Source organism: Saimiri boliviensis, chromosome 6 (genome assembly GCF_048565385.1).
Source record: "Saimiri boliviensis isolate mSaiBol1 chromosome 6, mSaiBol1.pri, whole genome shotgun sequence".
Classification (NCBI taxonomy): Eukaryota; Metazoa; Chordata; class Mammalia; order Primates; family Cebidae; genus Saimiri; species Saimiri boliviensis.
This window is the reverse complement of record NC_133454.1, coordinates 73,663,901-73,681,444: the sequence shown is the minus strand read 5'-3', so window position 1 is coordinate 73,681,444 and position 17,544 is coordinate 73,663,901. Positions and strand designations below refer to the sequence as shown.

General features: G+C 46.3%; 2 protein-coding genes and 1 pseudogene across 8 annotated transcripts in view; 1 reads left to right on the top strand and 2 right to left on the bottom strand.

The window, feature by feature from the left end:
• The window catches only part of ART5 (ADP-ribosyltransferase 5), a 46,599-nt gene that overhangs the window by 20,288 nt on the left and 8,767 nt on the right, over positions 1–17,544 (top strand). The window lies entirely within an intron of this gene.
• LOC141584779 (short transient receptor potential channel 2 pseudogene) lies at positions 1,211–2,768 on the bottom strand (annotated as a pseudogene).
• XNDC1N (XRCC1 N-terminal domain containing 1, N-terminal like) overlaps positions 2,262–17,544 on the bottom strand; it is a 34,450-nt gene continuing 19,167 nt past the window's right edge. For 4 of the 5 annotated variants that reach the window (XM_074400983.1, XM_074400982.1, XM_074400984.1 and 1 more), the window contains exons 6-11: positions 14,449–14,607; positions 11,698–11,780; positions 11,296–11,468; positions 8,458–8,530; positions 5,214–5,341; positions 2,262–4,341 (exon numbers count right to left, since the gene is read on the bottom strand). In XM_074400983.1, coding sequence (XP_074257084.1) covers positions 4,112–4,341; positions 5,214–5,341; positions 8,458–8,530; positions 11,296–11,468; positions 11,698–11,780; positions 14,449–14,607 — 846 coding nt within the window. In that variant the 3' untranslated portion in view covers positions 2,262–4,111. The remainder of the gene's footprint in view (positions 4,342–5,213; positions 5,342–8,457; positions 8,531–11,295; positions 11,469–11,697; positions 11,781–14,448; positions 14,608–17,544) is intronic. The other variant, XM_074400986.1, reaches the window with a different exon arrangement.

The following is a 17,544-nucleotide window of genomic DNA, read 5'->3' as shown; positions in this document are numbered from 1 at the left end:
TACCATTGCACTCCAGCCTGGGTAACAAGAGCGAAACTCCGTCTCAAAAAAAAAAAAAAAAAGAAATACAAAAATTAGCAAGTGTGGTGGTGTGTGTCTGTAGTCCCAGCTACTTAGGAGAATGAGGCAGAAGAATCACTTGAACCAGGGAGGCGGAGGTTGCATTGAGCCAAGATTGTGCCACTGCACTCGAGCCCGAGTGACAGAGTGAGACTCCGTTTCAAAAAAAAAAAAAAAAAAAAATAGAGGTGAGATCTTACTATGTTGCCCAGGCTGGTTTCGAACTCCTGGCCTCCTCATCCTCCTGTCTCAGCCTCCTAAACTGCTGGGGTCAGAGGTGTGAGCCACTGTACCTGGCCTAAGGCAGCCCTTGGCTCCCCTTTATCCATCCTATCCTGGGTTTTACTTGGGTCCCTTACCCTAGAGAGCATCCAGGGATGGCTTTCAGGAGGCGAGGTCTTAGTCCCAGCACTGTCCTTAGTTGGTATCACATTGGGCAAGGTACTTCCCCTTCCCAGGCCTCAGCTTCCCTGCTGTAAGTGGGGATGATACTTCCTGCTATGTCTCTCTCTTAGGCTGTTGTGACAATGGAGGGAAAGTCCTTTGGAAAGGACTGCCCTTTCCTGCTAGCTGTGCAGTAGTGGCTTTTCATTCTCTTATCCTTCCACCACCCCGGTTACAACCTCCTTAGCCCTCTATTTTAACATCTGTGTTAGTTTCCCCACCTAATGGTCATTTTGGGGATGGGGATTGAGTCTAGCTTGACACACGGGGACCCTTAGGGGGTGAGGGATGGACAAACTGGACTGGCGGCATTCCAGGACCCTCACTAGTCCCTGCCTCCAGGCTCCACTTCATGTATTCTTAGACCTTCCTGTGCATATACTTCATTACCTGAGAGCCTTTGCATGGACTGCGGCCCTACCTGAAATACCCTCCCTGCTCCTCTTCACGTGTATGAAACCACCCACTTTGGTAGCACAGCTTAATGCTACTTCTTCCAAGGAGTCCTCCCTGAACACAACAGCTGTAGCTTTCCTGACCTCTGTTTTCTGGGCTTTGGAAGCCCTGTTAGCACCATTTGCAGCGGCACTGAATGAAGATGAGTGTCCTGGGAGTGCCTTGTTCCTCTCTCTCTGCCTTCTCCCTGCTGCGATCATAAGCTTGAGAGCCGCAACAGTAGATATTCAGCACCTAGTAGATATTCAGACATGGTGTATTCTACTGAACGTCATCTCCAAGTCTCTCTAGCTGCTTTTCTAGTTGTCTCTGTTCTCTCTCCCCTCAGACAGACCCAGGGCTCCCCTGGGGTGAGGGTTATACCTCTCCCATAAGATTAGGCCCCTCTGAAGTGGCTGATCTCTGCCATTAGAATGAAATCCCCTCAGGGGGGATTCTGTGACTCCCTATCAAACTAGATGTTCCAAGAGAATAGAGACCAGGCCCCATCCCTCTTTCTGTGGCTTCCAGCTTCCCAGAACACCCACCATAGGCCCACCCATGCTCCGGTGGAAGAACAGACACACGGGGCACCAGGGGAAGAGGGAAGTATGGGAAACCAACCTTAAATTCAGGCTCCTTGTGTGCAAGGCGCCTGAGCTCATGGCTCAGCTGGAAGGCAGCCAGCATGGCGTCCTCACTGGCCAGTGAGAGGTGGGCCCTGCTGGCGATGCCACGGTAGGTGTTGATGCGGGACAGCGAGAACTTCAGCAGGTCGTAGCGGCGGGCGTTGCTGCACTCAAGGCAGGCACAGGAGACTGGGTGGGGCCGGGCAATGGTGTGACCCTGGTCCATGAGCAGCTGCGCTATCTCATACAAGTCCTTCTGGCAGGCCAGGGTGAGGGGAGTGACACCAGGTGCAAAGCGGGAGCCATCGATTGATGAGTCAAAGAAAGCCAGTGAGAAAGATCTGGTGTCTACTTTGCGACCCTTCTCCCGTTCCAGCCGGGCCAGCAGGTGACGCACCACTGCTGGCTGGTTTGTGTCCACTGCCACTAGCAGGGCCTCATGGATCTGGCGGAAGTCAAACTTGACACTGGCCAACAGCACATCAGTGATGGCCTCGTGGCCCAGGCGGATGGCCAGGTTGAGTGCTTCCCTCCAGGAGCGGTCCTCGGCCTCTTCCACATTCCGCAGGGGCCCGCCTGGCTCATTGCTTGTGGCCTCAACCCCTGACTCCAGCAGCTGCTGCACAAGGCCCAGTCGGCCCTCCTGGATGGCACCCAGGAGTGGAGGTGGGAACCTGAGCTTCCTGTTCACGATCTCAGTCCAGTTAGGCTGTTGGCAGATGAAGGAGTGGAGATGCTGGGACCCTGAGTTCCAACTCCCTTTGTTTTGGGGCCTTTTTCACCCTCCCATGTTCTAGTTCTTAACCCTCTATATGTAGCCACCATTATATTCTTCCTTGTCCCAAATACATACTGGCAAATATTGTCTTATTCATCATTTTATTGTGTAACTTCTCAGGTTAGGAAAATCTACATTGTGTGCAGCAGGGGCTTTTAAATTCTCCCCCCACTGGGGACAGACTACGGGCCACTTTCTCAGCTCGATTTCCACCCTCACAAGAACCCCCCCACAGCAGGGCTACCTGTGGGTACCTTGAGCAAGGGTAGGTTAAAGCAGGGGTGGGCGGCCCTGGGGGCCTAACCCCACATACAGGTGCACAGGATCTGTTTGGACCCAGCTTCCCTCTTGTTGGACTTCATCTCCCAGCTGCTTTTCCCCCTCAAAGTCCCAGAGCCTCTCCCAAGGGCAGGCCCAGACATGTCCACACAGGAGAGTCTTTGTACTGGGCTTTTGCCAAGCCCCTCAGCTCTGACCAGGGCCCCAGCAGGATCCCAATATGCTCTTTCTTCACCAATCCTCCTGCTTTGCCCTCCCCTGCTTTGGGGGGGCATTTCTCCCCCTTGGCACTGCCTTGTCCCGCTCTTCTACCAGCCCCAGCCCCGTCCTCATTGCTCTTCTCTTCTGGGTCCAGGCTCAGGGTTCCAGGGGCTCTTCTCCCACCCACATGGTGGTGTCCGCCACCTGCCTGGCAGCTAGGATGCCCCTGCAGCGCCTCTGGGCCAATCTTTTGTTTCATTCAAGGGTAGAAATGAGACCAGGATGGGAGAAGGTAGGGGAGCAGGCTTCTTACCGTGATGGGGTCCATGGCTGTGCCCACCTATGCTGGCACCTGTGCTGGCAGGGACCGAAGGACTGAACTCCTGCTTAGTCTTCTCCCTGACTGTGCCTAGCACCCTCTTTCCTATCCATTCAGAACCCCGCCCTGGGCCCTCCCTTTGCAGGACCAGCTGCTCCCCCTCTGCCCTGTACCCTGGGGAACCGGTGTTAGTGCCACACAGTGAAATCTTCTGGGAAAGGGGAGAGAAGACATATTTGCTCAAAGAAGGTGGGAGCAGAATTTGGAATATCACAGCTTGAGGGAACGTTCAACACCCTCTGGTCCAACCACCTCCTTGTGTAGATGAGGAATGGGTTCTGCCCAAGGTTCCACAGCCAGGCCTAGAACTACTCCTTAGTCATTAACCCATCTGGTCCCTTTCATAGCTCTGTGAGTGGGAGGATGGGAACATTTTTTTCTCTCAGGTAATTCTGGATGCTAAGATAAATAACTTGCTTGGTGTCACACAGCATCACCATTACCTGATTATACTCAGGACAGGAGCCCACAAAGGAGACTGAGAGCTTGGTTCATGGGATGCTGGATGTCAGTCTCATGCTCAAAACTCATGTGCACATTCCCAGCATACCGCAGGATTTTATTTGTCAGGCAGCATTTGCTCTTCACTGGGCCTACAGTTTTCTTTTCAGGAAAATGGGCACGAGAACGTGCACCACTCACAGAGGGAAAGACATTCTAGATGGTGTCCCAAGGCCCAAAAGTTCCAAGGAGACTTCCAAGGGGGAAAAGAACAGAGCTGGCCTTAGGAGAATCAGGTGCCATGGTCACAGAAGCCTTGACAACTGGGAATGGGGATCAGGTTAGGCACAGAGGTATCCTCAGGCAGAGTCCTGAGGGAAGGAGAGGAGGGGAGAGAGAGGGAGCTTTGGCTTCATCAGCCCTTCTCGGCTGTCAAGCGATTTAGTCCCAATCTCAGTCATAGAGTCATAGGAAGTCCCCACACACACTGGCATGCTCTTCTACTTCTCTTGCTGAGAAATGCAACTGGCAGATAGGGCACTGAACCCAGGAGATGGGGGGTGAGTTCTCTGGGGAGGACACCCACAGTACAGACTGGGACGATGATGATGAGGATGAGGGAGAAGCTGAGTGAGGTGGGGAGGCCTCTCCACAAGTGGCAGCATGGCGGGGAAGAATCTCGATCCTGAAGGAGCCTATGGGCGAGAGAAGGAGGTGAACAAAACTGGGCCTGCTCCCAGGCAGGATGCCACCCCACAGAGTCTGGATAAGCTATGAAGACAAAGCTGGGCGCAGTGGCTCAAGCCTGTAATCCCAGCACTTTGGGAGGCCGAGGCGGGTGGATCACGAGGTCGAGAGATCGAGACCATCCTGGTCAACATGGTGAAACCCCGTCTCCACTAAAAATACAAAAAACTAGCTGGGCGTGGTGGCGCGTGCCTGTAACCCCAGCTACTTAGGAGGCTGAGGCAGGAGAATTGCCTGAGCCCAGGAGGCGGAGGTTGTGGTGAGCCGAGATCGCGCCATTGCACTCCAGCCTGGGTAACAAAGAGCGAAACTCCGTCTCAAAAAAAAAAAAAAAAAAAAAAGCTATGAAGACAAATAACATTGACTCACAGCATTGAGAAGTGCTAAGTCCAAGGGAATCAGAGAACCCTGCAGAAGCTCAGTTGGGAGAGATCATCTGGGTAGATAAGAGAACATGTGGCAAAGAAGGGCCATTTGAACAAAGACTGAAAAAGTAAGCAGCATTTGGACATGCGGGAAAAAGTTACGGAGGAAATTCTAGGCCCTGTCTGATAGCATTTTATGTTGTTCGGTTTCATGCTTCTCCTGAGGGCAGGGCCCACGTCTCTTCCTTAGCTTAGCTGGCACAGTGCGAACAGGTGCTCAGTACAGACTTGTCTTGAGTTACACTTGACTAAAAATACAGTTCCACACCTGGGAGCTGCAGAGATGATGGAAGCCAGCACTCCAAATTCGAATGTTTCTTGGCAGTATCCCCAGATCTCCTGTTCCCCCTTCAAGGAATGCCTCGTTGTCATACAACAGCTCCCAAGCATCTTACCTGCACAAATTGGGCACTGTCTGCTATCCCGGCCACTACTGCTTTGGGCCTGCAGTCGGTGTTGTTTTTTTTGCCCGGCTCTTGCTGTCTCCCTCCTGTTTGGTCGAGAATTAGAGTTGGATAAAGACCTGTGAGAAAGAACAGTTAAAAAGAGGTATTAGTAAGAGGCCATAAGGGCTGAAGGAGCCTGGAAATTGGAGCAAAAATAATGTAGAAAAGTTAATGTAGACCTAGAAACTCTGGGTTGGGGTCCTGGTTTTCCCACCTGATATACCAGACTTGAGGGAAAACATTTAATCTTTGAATACCTGAGAACATAGATTCTGTTACTGCCCTTGGCTTATTATTATTTAATTGAAATATAATACACATACCGTAAAACTCACCCTTTAAAAATATAAATTCAAGGCTAGGCATGATGGCTCACCCCTATAATCCCAGCACTTTGGGAGGCCAAGGCAGGCGAATCACCTGAGGTCAGGGCTTCGAGACCAGCCTGGCCAACATGGTGAAACCCTGTCTCTACTAAAAATACAAAAATTAGCTGGGCATGGTGGTATGCACCTTTAGTCCCAGCTTGAGAGGCTAAGGCAGGAGAATTCTTTGAATCCGGGAGGCATAGGTTCCAGTGAGCCAAGATCATGCCACTGCACTCCAAACTGGGTGAGAAAGTGAGACTGCGTCTCAAAAAAAAGAAATTTATATATATACACACACACACACACACACAAACAATCGTTTTAGTGTATTGACAGGGTTGTATAACCACAACCACTGGCTCACGCCTGTAATCCCAGAATTTTGAGAGTCCAAGCTGGACAGATCACCAGAGATCAAGAGTTCACCACCACCCTGGCCAACATGGCAAAACCCCATCTCTACTAAAAACACAAAAATTAGCTGAGTGTGGTGGTGCACACCTGTAATCCCAGCTACTTGGGTGGCTGAAGCAGGAGAATGGCTTGAACCTTCCTGGTTTTCCTGCCTTAGCCACCCAAGTAGCTGGGATTATATATTTCTTTATATTTTAGATATAAGAGCCTTACTGAATATATGATATGCAAGTAAAGGTTGCAGTGAGCTGAGATTGCACCACTGCACTCCCACCTGGGTGACACAGCAAGATTCTGTCTCAAAAAAAAAAAAAAAAAAAGAAAGAAAGGAAACGCAAAACTATAGACTCTGGCAACCACTCATCTACTTTAGTAGTTTGGATTTGTCTATTCTGGACATTCCATGTAAATGAAGTTATACCATATATGGTCTTTTGTGACTGACTTCTTTTTTTTTTTTTTTTTTTTTTTTTGAGACGGAGTTTCGCTCTTGTTACCCAGGCTGGAGTGCAATGGCGCGTTCTCGGCTCACTGCAACCTCCGCCTCCTGGGTTCAGGCAATTCTCCTGCCTCAGCCTCCTGAGTAGCTGGGATTACAGGCACGCGCCACCACGCCCGACTAGTTTTTTGTATTTTTAGTAGAGACGGGGTTTCACCATGTTGACCAGGATGGTCTCGATCTCCTGACCTCGTGATCCACCTGCCTTGGCCTCCCAAAGTGCTGGGATTACAGGCTTGAGCCACCGCGCCCAGCCCGTGACTGACTTCTTACACTTTAGTATGGTTTCAAGGTTCATCCACGTTGGAGCAGCTATCAGTACTATACTCCTTTTTTATGGCTGAGTAACATTCCACAGTTATACCGTATCTTATTTATCAGCTGATAGATACTTGGGTTGTTTCCATTTTTTGGCTATTGTGAATAATGCTGCTCTGAACATTTGCCCGTAAGTCTTTGTGTGACCACCTGTTATCAATTCTTTGGAGATGTATACCTAGGAGCTGAACTGCTAGGTCATACAGTAACTCTATATAAACATTTTGAGAAACTGCCAAACTGTTTTCCAATCAGCTGCACTGTGTTATATTCCCACTGGTGATAAGTATGAGAATTTCAATTTCTCCATATCTTTATCAACACTTGTTATTGTCCATCTTTCTTCTTCTTTTTTTTTTTTATTCTCAGATCCTTGTTCTTTATATTGTCCATCTTTCTTACTACAGCCATCCTAGTAGGTGTGAAATAATCATTGTGGGGTTTTGATTGGCATTTCTCTCATGGCTAATGTTGAGCATCTTCTACGTTCTTTTTTTTTTTTTTGAGACAGAGTTTCGCTCTTGTTAACCAGGCTGGAGTGCAATGGCGTGATCTCGGCTCACCACAACCTCCGCCTCCTGGGTTCAGGCAATTCTCCTGCCTCAGCCTCCTGAGTAGCTGGGATTACAGGCACGCGCCACCATGCCCAGCTACTTTTTTGTATTTTTAGTAGAGACGGGGTTTCACCATGTTGACCAGGATGGTCTTGATCTCTCGATCTCGTGATCCACCCGCCTCGGCCTTCCAAAGTGCTGGGATAACAGGCTTGAGCCACCGCGCCCGGCCTACATTTTCTACGTTCTTAATAGCCATTTATCTATCTTCTTTGGAGAAAATTCAGATTGTCTATTCTAAAAATGACGATATCTTTCTATTGTTGACTTGTAAAGGTTCTTTATATATTTTAGATACAAGAGCCTTACTGAATATATGATATGCAAATTCTTTCTTTCATATTCTATGGGTTGTCTTTTACTTTCTGGATAGTATCCTTTGAAGCAGAAAAGATTTAGATTTTGATGAAGCCCATGAAATAGAGCATATTCTTTTTTTTTTGAGACAGAGTTTCGCTCTTGTTACCCAGGCTGGAGTGCAATGGCGTGATCTCGGCTCACTGCAACCTCCGCCTCCTGGGTTCAGGGAATTCTTCTGCCTCAGCCTCCTGAGTAGCTGGGATTACAGGCACGCGCCACCATGGCCAGCTAATTTTTTTTTTTTTTTTGTAATTTTAGTAGAGACGGGGTTTCACCAAGTTGACCAGAATGGTCTCGATCTCTTGACCTCGTGATCCACCCGCCTCGGCCTCCCAAAGTGCTGGGATTACAGGCTTGAGCCACCGCGCCCGGCAAAATAGAGCATATTCATCTTCAGATTCTGGTTCACTACAGGACTATCTCTTTCTCTAGTTCCAAACCTGACACCATGTGGACAAGGATGTCTTTTATTCACTGCCCCTCGGTTTTGACCCAGAGGTCAAACCCAGACACAAGGATACTCTCTGACCTTAATGAAACAAGAGTGTGGGGAAGGACAGCTGCAAAACGGCAATCAACTTTGGGGAGGTGATTTGGGCTTTTCATGTTGACCTACTTACCTTTGGTGCTGCACTTTCTGTCTTTTCTTCCTGCCCACATCATTCTCAGAGTTTTGCTCCTCTGCTCTGGGTTCTGTATTAGAAATGCTCATTAAATTTAGCTTTTTAACAAAACAGCCTTCACATATGATGTTCCTTCTTCTAAGAATATTCTTTCTACCCTCTTTGCCTGGATAATTATTTCTCACTCTTTAAGTCTTAGATGAAATGCTAATTCCTATGAGGCCCTTTCCCTGGATTCTCTAGTCTAAATCTAGCCATCTAATTATGCTTTTCCTTGAAACTACTCACCACAGTTTGAGGATTTAAACATGACAGGGACATGTGTTTCTCTACCAGGGAAGATGCATTGCTATTTTATTGACTGCGGTATCCCTGCTGCTAGCACAAAGCCTGGCACAAACAGATGTTTAATAAATATCTGTGAAATGAGTGATAATAAAAACCATCAACCACCATTTATCTAGTTATTCCAAATTTATGAAATACTTTGTACAACATTTAATATATTTTATTTATTTATTTATTTGAGACGAGGTCTCACTCTGTTGCCCAGGCTGGAGTGCAATGGCATGGTCTTGCCTTACTGCAACCTCTGCCTCCTGGGTTCAAGCGATCTCCTGCCTTAGCCTCCTGAGTAGCTGGGATTACGGGTACCCACCACCACACCCAGCTAATTTTCTATTTTTATTAGAAACAGGGTTTCACCATGTTGGCCAGGCTGGTCTCGAACTCCTGACTTTCTGACCTGCCCACCTTGACCTCCCAAAGTGCTAGGATTACAGATGTGAGCCACTGCGCCTGGCCTTATTTTATATATATATATATATATATATTTTTTTTTTTTTTTTTTTTTTGAGACGGAGTTTCGCTCTTGTTACCCAGGCTGGAGTGCAATGGCACGATCTTGGCTCACCGCAACCTCCACCTCCTGGGTTCAGGCAATTCTCCTGCCTCAGCCTCCTGAGTAGCTGGGATTACAGGCACGCGCCATCATGCCCAGCTGATTTTTTTGTATTTTTAGTAGAGACGGGGTTTCACCATGTTGACCAGGATGGTCTTGATCTCTTGACCTTGTGATCCACCCGCCTCGGCCTCCCAAAGTGCTGGGATTACAGGCGTGAGCCACTGCGCCCAGCTATTTAATATATTTTAAAGTGCTTTCATAGCTCCAGGACTCAGCCTATAGCAGATGCCCAAAAATGATGAGTTCCCTTCTAGTCGCTTTCTCTTAAAATAATAAACTACATGTGATAGACAGTTTCTGAAATGACTCCCATTGATTGTTGCCTTCCTGGTATTCATGCCTCCATGTGAGTGTGGGCTGGGCTTGGTAACTTGCTTCTAATAAATAGAATTTGGCAAATGTGATGGGTTGCACTACTCTGATTGGGTTGTAAAAGGCCGTGACTTCTGTCTTACTAGCACTCTCTTGCTCTCCTGTTTGCTCACTCTGATAAGGCAAGCTGACATACTGTGGGTGCTTGTGGCAAAGGAACTGAAGGAAGCCTCAGTCCAGTAGCCCACGAGGTACTGAATCTCATCAACAACCATGTGAGTGAGCTAGGAAGCAGATCCTTCCTAGTTGAGGTTTGAGATGTCTGTAGCCTTGTGACAGATCCAGGGCCAGAGGTCTCAGCTAAGCCATGCCTGGATTTCTAACCAACACAACGGTGAGATAATAAATGTTGTTTTAAGCCACTACATTTCAAGGCAGATTTGTTATATGATAAGAGATAACAAATATCCCCTATTTTTGCAATGAAATAATATACTTATTATTTCAATAATTTTGTTTAGTCCTTTGAAGTAACAAATAAACCATTTCATTTTCTAATGTTTTCCCAAAGAAACGATTAACCATCCTGTTTTCTTTTTCTTTTTTTTGAGACAGAGTCTCACTGTGTTGCCCAGGCTGGAGTGCAGTGGCGTGATCTCAGCTCACTGCAACCTTTGCCCCACCCCCTGCCTGCCCTCCCGCCGCCCCTGCCTGGTTTAAGTGATTCTCCTACCTCAGCCTCCTGAGTAGTTGGGACTATAGGCATGTTCCACCATGCCTGGCTAGTTTTTTTTTTGTATTTTTAGTAGAGATGGGGTTTCACCATGTTGTCCAGGCTGGTCTTGGTCTTGAACTCCAGACCTTGTGATCCCTCTGCCTTGGGTTCCAAAAGTGCTGGGATTACAGGCATGAACCACTGCACCTGCCCCATCCTGTTTTCTTAACTTTTCAGCTAGAACTCTACTGGCTTTTCTCTTTCTTGTTGTCTAGAATAGTAAAGAACAAGAGCTTTGGGGTTCAAATCCTGTCTCTGCCACTTACTAGCTGTGTGACTCAGAAAATTTAACCTTTCTAAATGTCAGATTCTTTTGTAAAATGAGGATAACAGTGTCTACTTCATAAGTTGGTTGTGAACATTAACTAAGTTAGTGAAAGCTCCCAGCAATATATCTGATATGAAGCAGAACTAGATTGTTTTTTAATCCTTTTTTTCTCAGTGATAAAACTATTTCCCTGCCTTATTTATCCAATGAACTCCATACACCACCACCATGACTTACTTGTCTTTCTGAGATGATCACAGAACATTAATACTCTAAGAGGCCTAAATACTAGTTGGTTTGATTCCTTCACTTTGAAGATGAGGGAAACTGAAGCCAAAAGAGAGAAGGATTCCTGATTCCTAGGCCAGTGCTCTTTCAAATACTATTCAATATTTGATTTCTCTTCTGGTAACAAGACACCAACAATTATCTTTCCTACCACATGAAGTCCCACTTGTGAGCCATCCCTGTAGAACAATGGTAGATTCAAGGAAGGAAGAGGTCATGTGCACTCACCTGCCCTGCCTGGACGGCTGGGACCTGGTTCTGCATGGCTGTTCTTTGGGTTTGCCACACTGGCTGGAGGTACTCTGCGGGCAGCAGAAAGCACCATGTGGGCTGAACGCCCTAGAGTCCCTGGCTGCAGTTGTGTTAGGATATTCCTGAGGTCTGAAATTTCCTTGGTGTCCCTGCAGGGAAACAGAGAGCACTTGGTTCCCCTTGGAACATAGATTCCCATTCTGCTCACTCTAGTCAATGGTATGTATTTAAGCAAGACAGGGTTAGGCCCAGAGTATGTGATAAATTTGGTGAATCCAGGCTGCGCTTGGTGCTTGTTAGTGACTTGATAGCCTTTTTTTTTTTTAGGAGAAAGATCTGAGAGGTGGCTTGGAGACTTCCACTTTGTCAGGTACATACTCATGGGGATGTGGGAAGAATGTCCTCCGGATGGAAGGATTAGCTAGCCAGGGGCTAGGACCAGACTCCTGCGCATCAGAACCCTGCGGAAAAAAAAAGAGAGATGTGAAATACCAAGATTCACCACCAGGGGACACTGCTACCTAGTGCCGGGGCCTACTCAAACTATCGAACTTAAATGATTGAACTTTTGGGGACATTTATTTCATTATTTTTTTCTAAATATTATTTAATAATAATGTTTAGTTTTCAGTATGAGTCATTTTGTGAACAATTTTGCTAAACTGCAACTAAAAGCCTACCAATTTTAGCCACAGTTTCTAGCTATCTATGAAGAGATTTGTGTGTATGCATGGAGGCATATAGATACAGCCTGTCTCTAGCATTAACCACTGTATAACTATCACAGGGATTTTATAACCTTCTTGCTCCAGAAATGTCTACGTGCAATCACCTCCCAAGATAATTTCTGCATATCTTATTTATATTGTAGCATGCTGGTTTCTTAATTCTTTGTCAAAATTCAATTTATCTGTGATTACACCCCTACTTTTTTAAAAAAGAGATGGGGTCTCAGCCCAGGTACAATGGCTCATGCCTGTAATCCCAGCACTCTGGGAGGCCAAGGTGGGAGGATTGCTTGAGCCCAGGAGTTTGAGACCAGCCTGAGCAACATAGTAAGACCCTATCTATACAAAAATAAAAAAATTAGCCAGGCATGGTAGTGCATGCCTGTGGTACTAGCTACTTGGGAGGCAGAGGTGCTGAGGTGGGAAGACTGCTCGGAATTCAGAAGCCAAGGCTGCAGTGAGCTGTGACTGCACCACTGTATTCCAGCCCAGGTGACAGAGCAAGACCCTGTCTCAAAAAAAAAAAAAAAAGAAAAAGAGATGGGGTCTTGCTCTACCCAGGCTGGGGTGCAGTGGCAGGATCATGGCTCACTGTAGCCTTGAACTCTGAGGCTCAAGCAATCCTCTCACCTCAGCCTCTGGAGCAGCAGGCTCATACCACCATGTCCAGCTAATTAAAAAAATTTTTTTGGGCTGGGCGTGGTGGCTCAAGCCTGTAATCCCACCACTTTGGGAGGCCGAGGCGGGTGAATCATGAGGTCAAGAGATTGAGACCGTCCTGGTCAACATGGTGAAATCCTGTCTCTACTAAAAATACAAAAAAGTAGCTGGGCATGGTGGCGCGTGCCTGTAATTCCAGCTACTCAAGAGGCTGAGGCAGGAGAATTGCCTGAACCCAGGAGGCGGAGGTTGCGGTGAGCCGAGATCGCGCCATTGCACTCCAGCCTGGGTAACAACAGTGAAACTGTCTCAAAGAAAAAAAAATATTATTTTGTAGAGACAAGGTCTCACTATGTTGCCCAGGCTGGTCTCAAACTCCTGGGCTCAAGTGATTCTCCCTCTTTGAACTCTCAAAGCACTGAGATTACAAGCATGTGCCATTGCACCTAGCCCCTAACTATTATTATTATTATTATTATATATTTTGAGACAGAGTTACACCCTGCCATTTAGGATGGAGTGCGGTGGATCACTGCAACCTCTGCTTCCCAGGTTCAAGCAATTCTCATGTCTCAGCCTCCTGAGTAGCTAGGATTACAGGCATGTGCCACTGCACCTGGCTAATTTTTGTATTTTTAGTAGAGACAGGGTTTTGCCATGTTGGCCAGGCTGGTCTTGAATTCCTGGCCTCAAGTGATCTGCCTGCCTTGGCTTCCCAAAGTGCTGGGAATATAGGCATGAGCCACCACACCTGCCCCCCTGATTCCTTTTTTATTTATTGAAATTTCCTTTTTCCCCTTGCCTTAAAATTTTTTTGTTTAATTTTCAACTCTGATTCTTCTATCACAGGTTATTTTAAAGGTAATTGCTTTTCTTGTAATGCATGACTTTGGCTTCATTACAAGCTTGAGTATTATTTTCATTCTCATTAACTCTTTAATATTTTCTAATTGCCATTACAATCTTTTCTTGGACCTAGCAATAATGTTGAAATATTTTGTTTAATTGTCCAGGTTTTTCTTTTCTTTACCTTGTCTCATGAATGTTACAGTGAATGCTACTAGAAAGGGTAATTAGATGGGTGTGTAAAGATAGTTTATTTAACCTTAACTCTAAATGAGATTATCAGGAAATTGTTAGGAAATGATTATTAGCTTCTGAGCAAAGGTTAGTTGGAATCAAGTGGCCTGGGTTCAACTCCACTCCAACATTTATTTGGCAGTGTGACCAGGGGTCACCCCACTAAATTTCTCTGTGCTGTTTTTCTTTTTTTTTGAGACGGAGCTTCGCTCTTGTTACCCAGGCTGGAGTGCAATGGCGCGATCTCGGCTCACTGCAACCTCCGCCTCCTGGGTTCAGGCAATTCTCCTGCCTCAGCCTCCTGAGTAGCTCAGGTTACAGGCATGTGCCACCATGCCCAGCTACTTTTTTGTATTTTTAGTAGAGACGGGGTTTCACCATATTGACCAGGATGGTCTCGATCTCTTGACCTCGTGATCCACCCGCCTCAGCCTCCCAAAGTGGTGGGATTACAGGCTTGAGCCACCGCGCCCGGCCTGTGCTGTTTTTCTTACTGGAAAACTGGTGATCGTAATAACCCTATTTCACAGAGTTAAAAGCCCTATGTTTTGCTTTCACTATAACCTATCAGTTAGAATGACTCATTAGGAAAAAAGTCTATGACGTTTCAGGCATCCTAAATTATAAAACTGAGTGCCATTAATCTGTAATCCCAGCTTACATGTAGCATCTGTCTCTTGCTGAAGTACTTCAGGACCTTCCTTCCCTGCAGTTTCATGAGGTAGCTGCATGTATGTTTCACCCTGCTGCTGATGTTCAGTGCCCTTTTGACATGGCTCTGCACTTGCTGACTCCCTTCTACTTCCATTCCACCATGGTCCTAGAAGTGCAGAGCAATGTAATGTAGATGGCCAAGATGGAAAAGAACTCTGGGAAACTTTTATTTACCCTAAAACTGGGGTAACATATATACTAGTTTGCCTGGAACAGTCCTACTTTATATCTGTTGTCTTGGTACAATAATAATAATTATTATTTTTTGAGACAGGGCCTAACTCTGTCACTCAGGTTGGAGTGTAGTGGCATGATCACAGCTCACTGCAACCTTGATATCCTGGGCTCAAGTGATCCTCCTACCTCAGCCTCCTAAGCATCTGGGATGACAGGCTTGGGCCACCATGCCTGGCTAATTTTTAATTTTTGTGTTTTCAGACAGGGTCTCACTCTGTTGCCTAGGCTGGAGAGCAATGGCACAATCACAGCTTACTGCAGTCTTGAATTCCCAGGCTCAAGTGATCCCACCACGTCAGACTCCTGAGTAGCTGGGACTATAGGCGCATACCACCATTCGTAATTTTTTTTTTTTGTAGAGATGGAGTTTTGCCATATTGCCCAGGCTGGTCTCAAACTCCTGGGCTCAAGCGATCCATTCACATTGGCCTCCCAAAGTGCTGGGATTACAGGCATGAGTCACTGTACCTAATTTTTAATTTTTTTGTAGAGGCTGGTTGTGGTGGTACGCATCTGTAACATGACCACATTGAGAGGCTGAGACAAGAGGACTGCTTGAATCCAGGAGTTTGAGACCAACCTGGGTAACATAGTGAGACTTTGGTCTCTATAAAAAATAGAGGCAGAGGCTGCAGTGAGCTGAAATCATGCCACTGCACTCCAGCCTAGGTAGCAGAGTGAGACTTCATCTAAAATAATAATAATTATTATTATTTGGGTGTGGTAGTGTACACTTACAGCTTCAGCTACTGGGAGGCTGAGGCAGGAGGATTGCCTGAACCCAGGAGGTGGAGGCTGTGGTGAGTCTTGATCATGTCACTGCACTTCAGCCTGGATGACAGAGCAAGCCCCTGTCTCATAAATAAATAATAAATGAGAATTTTTTTGTGGAGACAGCATCTCACTGTGTTGCCCAAGCTGGTCTCAAATTTCTGGACTCAAATGATCCTGCCATTTTGGCGTCCACAAGTGCTAGAATTAAAGGTGTGAGCCACTGTGCCTGGCCTTAGTATAATTATTAATAGCACTTTCCTTTGCCCTTAAAGTGTCCTGGTTTGGATGATAAATTTTATGGTGACTCTATCTACAACGCCCCTTTAAAAGGTCACTTATATAATGAACATTTACACTAAAAGGCTACTTTGCTCTGGGCAATGTTCTAGGTGCCAGGTATGCATTACAGAACAAGACAGGCAAGTTTCTAATCTCATGGAGCTTCCATTTTATTGACTAGGCAGGATCACAGACATATAGCTCCACTCATGTCAGCTCCTAACACTGCAATAGTGGAACCCAGTAAAGCACACTGAATTGCGGCCATCAGTACTTTTACATTTTTTACCCCTTTCCACAATGGAAGAGTAGTTTCAGACCAAACTTGACTTTGTTTTAGTTCTCTGGATCTCTTTTAAAACTGCATGACAAAAGCATCTACTCCTGCTCTTTCTGCTCTGACTTCATTTTCTCTTCCCAATGCTGCCTCTTCTTTTTCTCAGGAACCTCAAAAGGAGTGACTCATGTGGAGTTTGCTCATGTGAACTGGGATTCTTTTTTTTTTTTGAGACGGAGTTTCGCTCTTGTTACCCAGGCTGGAGTGCAATGGCGCAATGGCGCAATCTCAGCTCACTGCAACCTCTGCCTCCTGGGTTCAGGCAATTCTCCTGCCTCAGCCTCCTGAGTAGCTGGGATTACAGGCATGTGCTACTATGCCCAGCTAATTTTTTTGTATTTTTAGTAGAGACGGGGTTTCACCATGTTGACCAGGATGGTCTCGATCTCTTGACCTCGTGATCCACCCACCTCGGCCTCCCAAAGTGCTGGGATTACAGGCGTGAGCCACCGCACCCGGCCGTGAACTGGGATTCTAGTGGTTGTGATAGGTTTAAAACTTCTAAGAAATGTATTGTGTGTGCAAGAGGCAGAGTGTGTAGTGTAGGCAGAGAATGTAGTGACAGGAGACCTAGTCCTTATGCTGCTCTGACTCACTGTATGATTTTGAACATACAGAAGTTTTCCTTTCTGAGATGGAAAATGAGATGGTGGGGGCTGGATGATCTCTAAAATTCCATGACTCTAGCTCTGTATGATGAAGCACTCATTTTTTAGGAATGAAATATGATGGAGGGTACTGGTTTAGACAGATGAACAAGTATAACAACAACGCAAGAAGAAGGAGTCAGAACAAGCTTAAGAAGAAAACAACAGAAGCCTGGTTGAGCAAATCAAAGTAAATTGATGTAACCTCAGGGCTAGAAATCCATATATCTTATCTTAGGAATACAGGCGTACTTCATTTTATTGTGCTTCATAGATACTGTGTGGTTAAAAAAAAAAGGACGGTAAGTCTGTGAGCACCGTTTTGCCAATAGAATGTGCTCACTTCGTGTTGCTGTGTCACATTTTGGTAATTCTCACATTTCAAACCTTCTTATTATTATTACATCTGTTATGGTGATCTGTGATCAGCGATCTTTAATGTTACTATTGTAACTGTTTTGGGGGGGTGCCATGAATTGTCCTCACATAAATGCTAAACTTTTTTTTTGAGAGGCAGTCTTGCTCTGTCGCCAGGCTGGAGTGCAATGGCACAATCTTGGCTCACTGCAACCTCTGCCTCCCAGGTTCAAGAGATTCTCCTGCTTCAGCTTCCCGAGTAGCTGGGACTACAGGTGTGCGCTACCATGTCCAGATAATTTTTGTATTTTTAGTAGAGATGGAATTTCACTGCGTTGGCCAGGATGATCTTGAACTCCTGACCTCATGATCTGTCCGCCTCAGCCTCCAGAAGTGCCGGGATTAAAGGTGT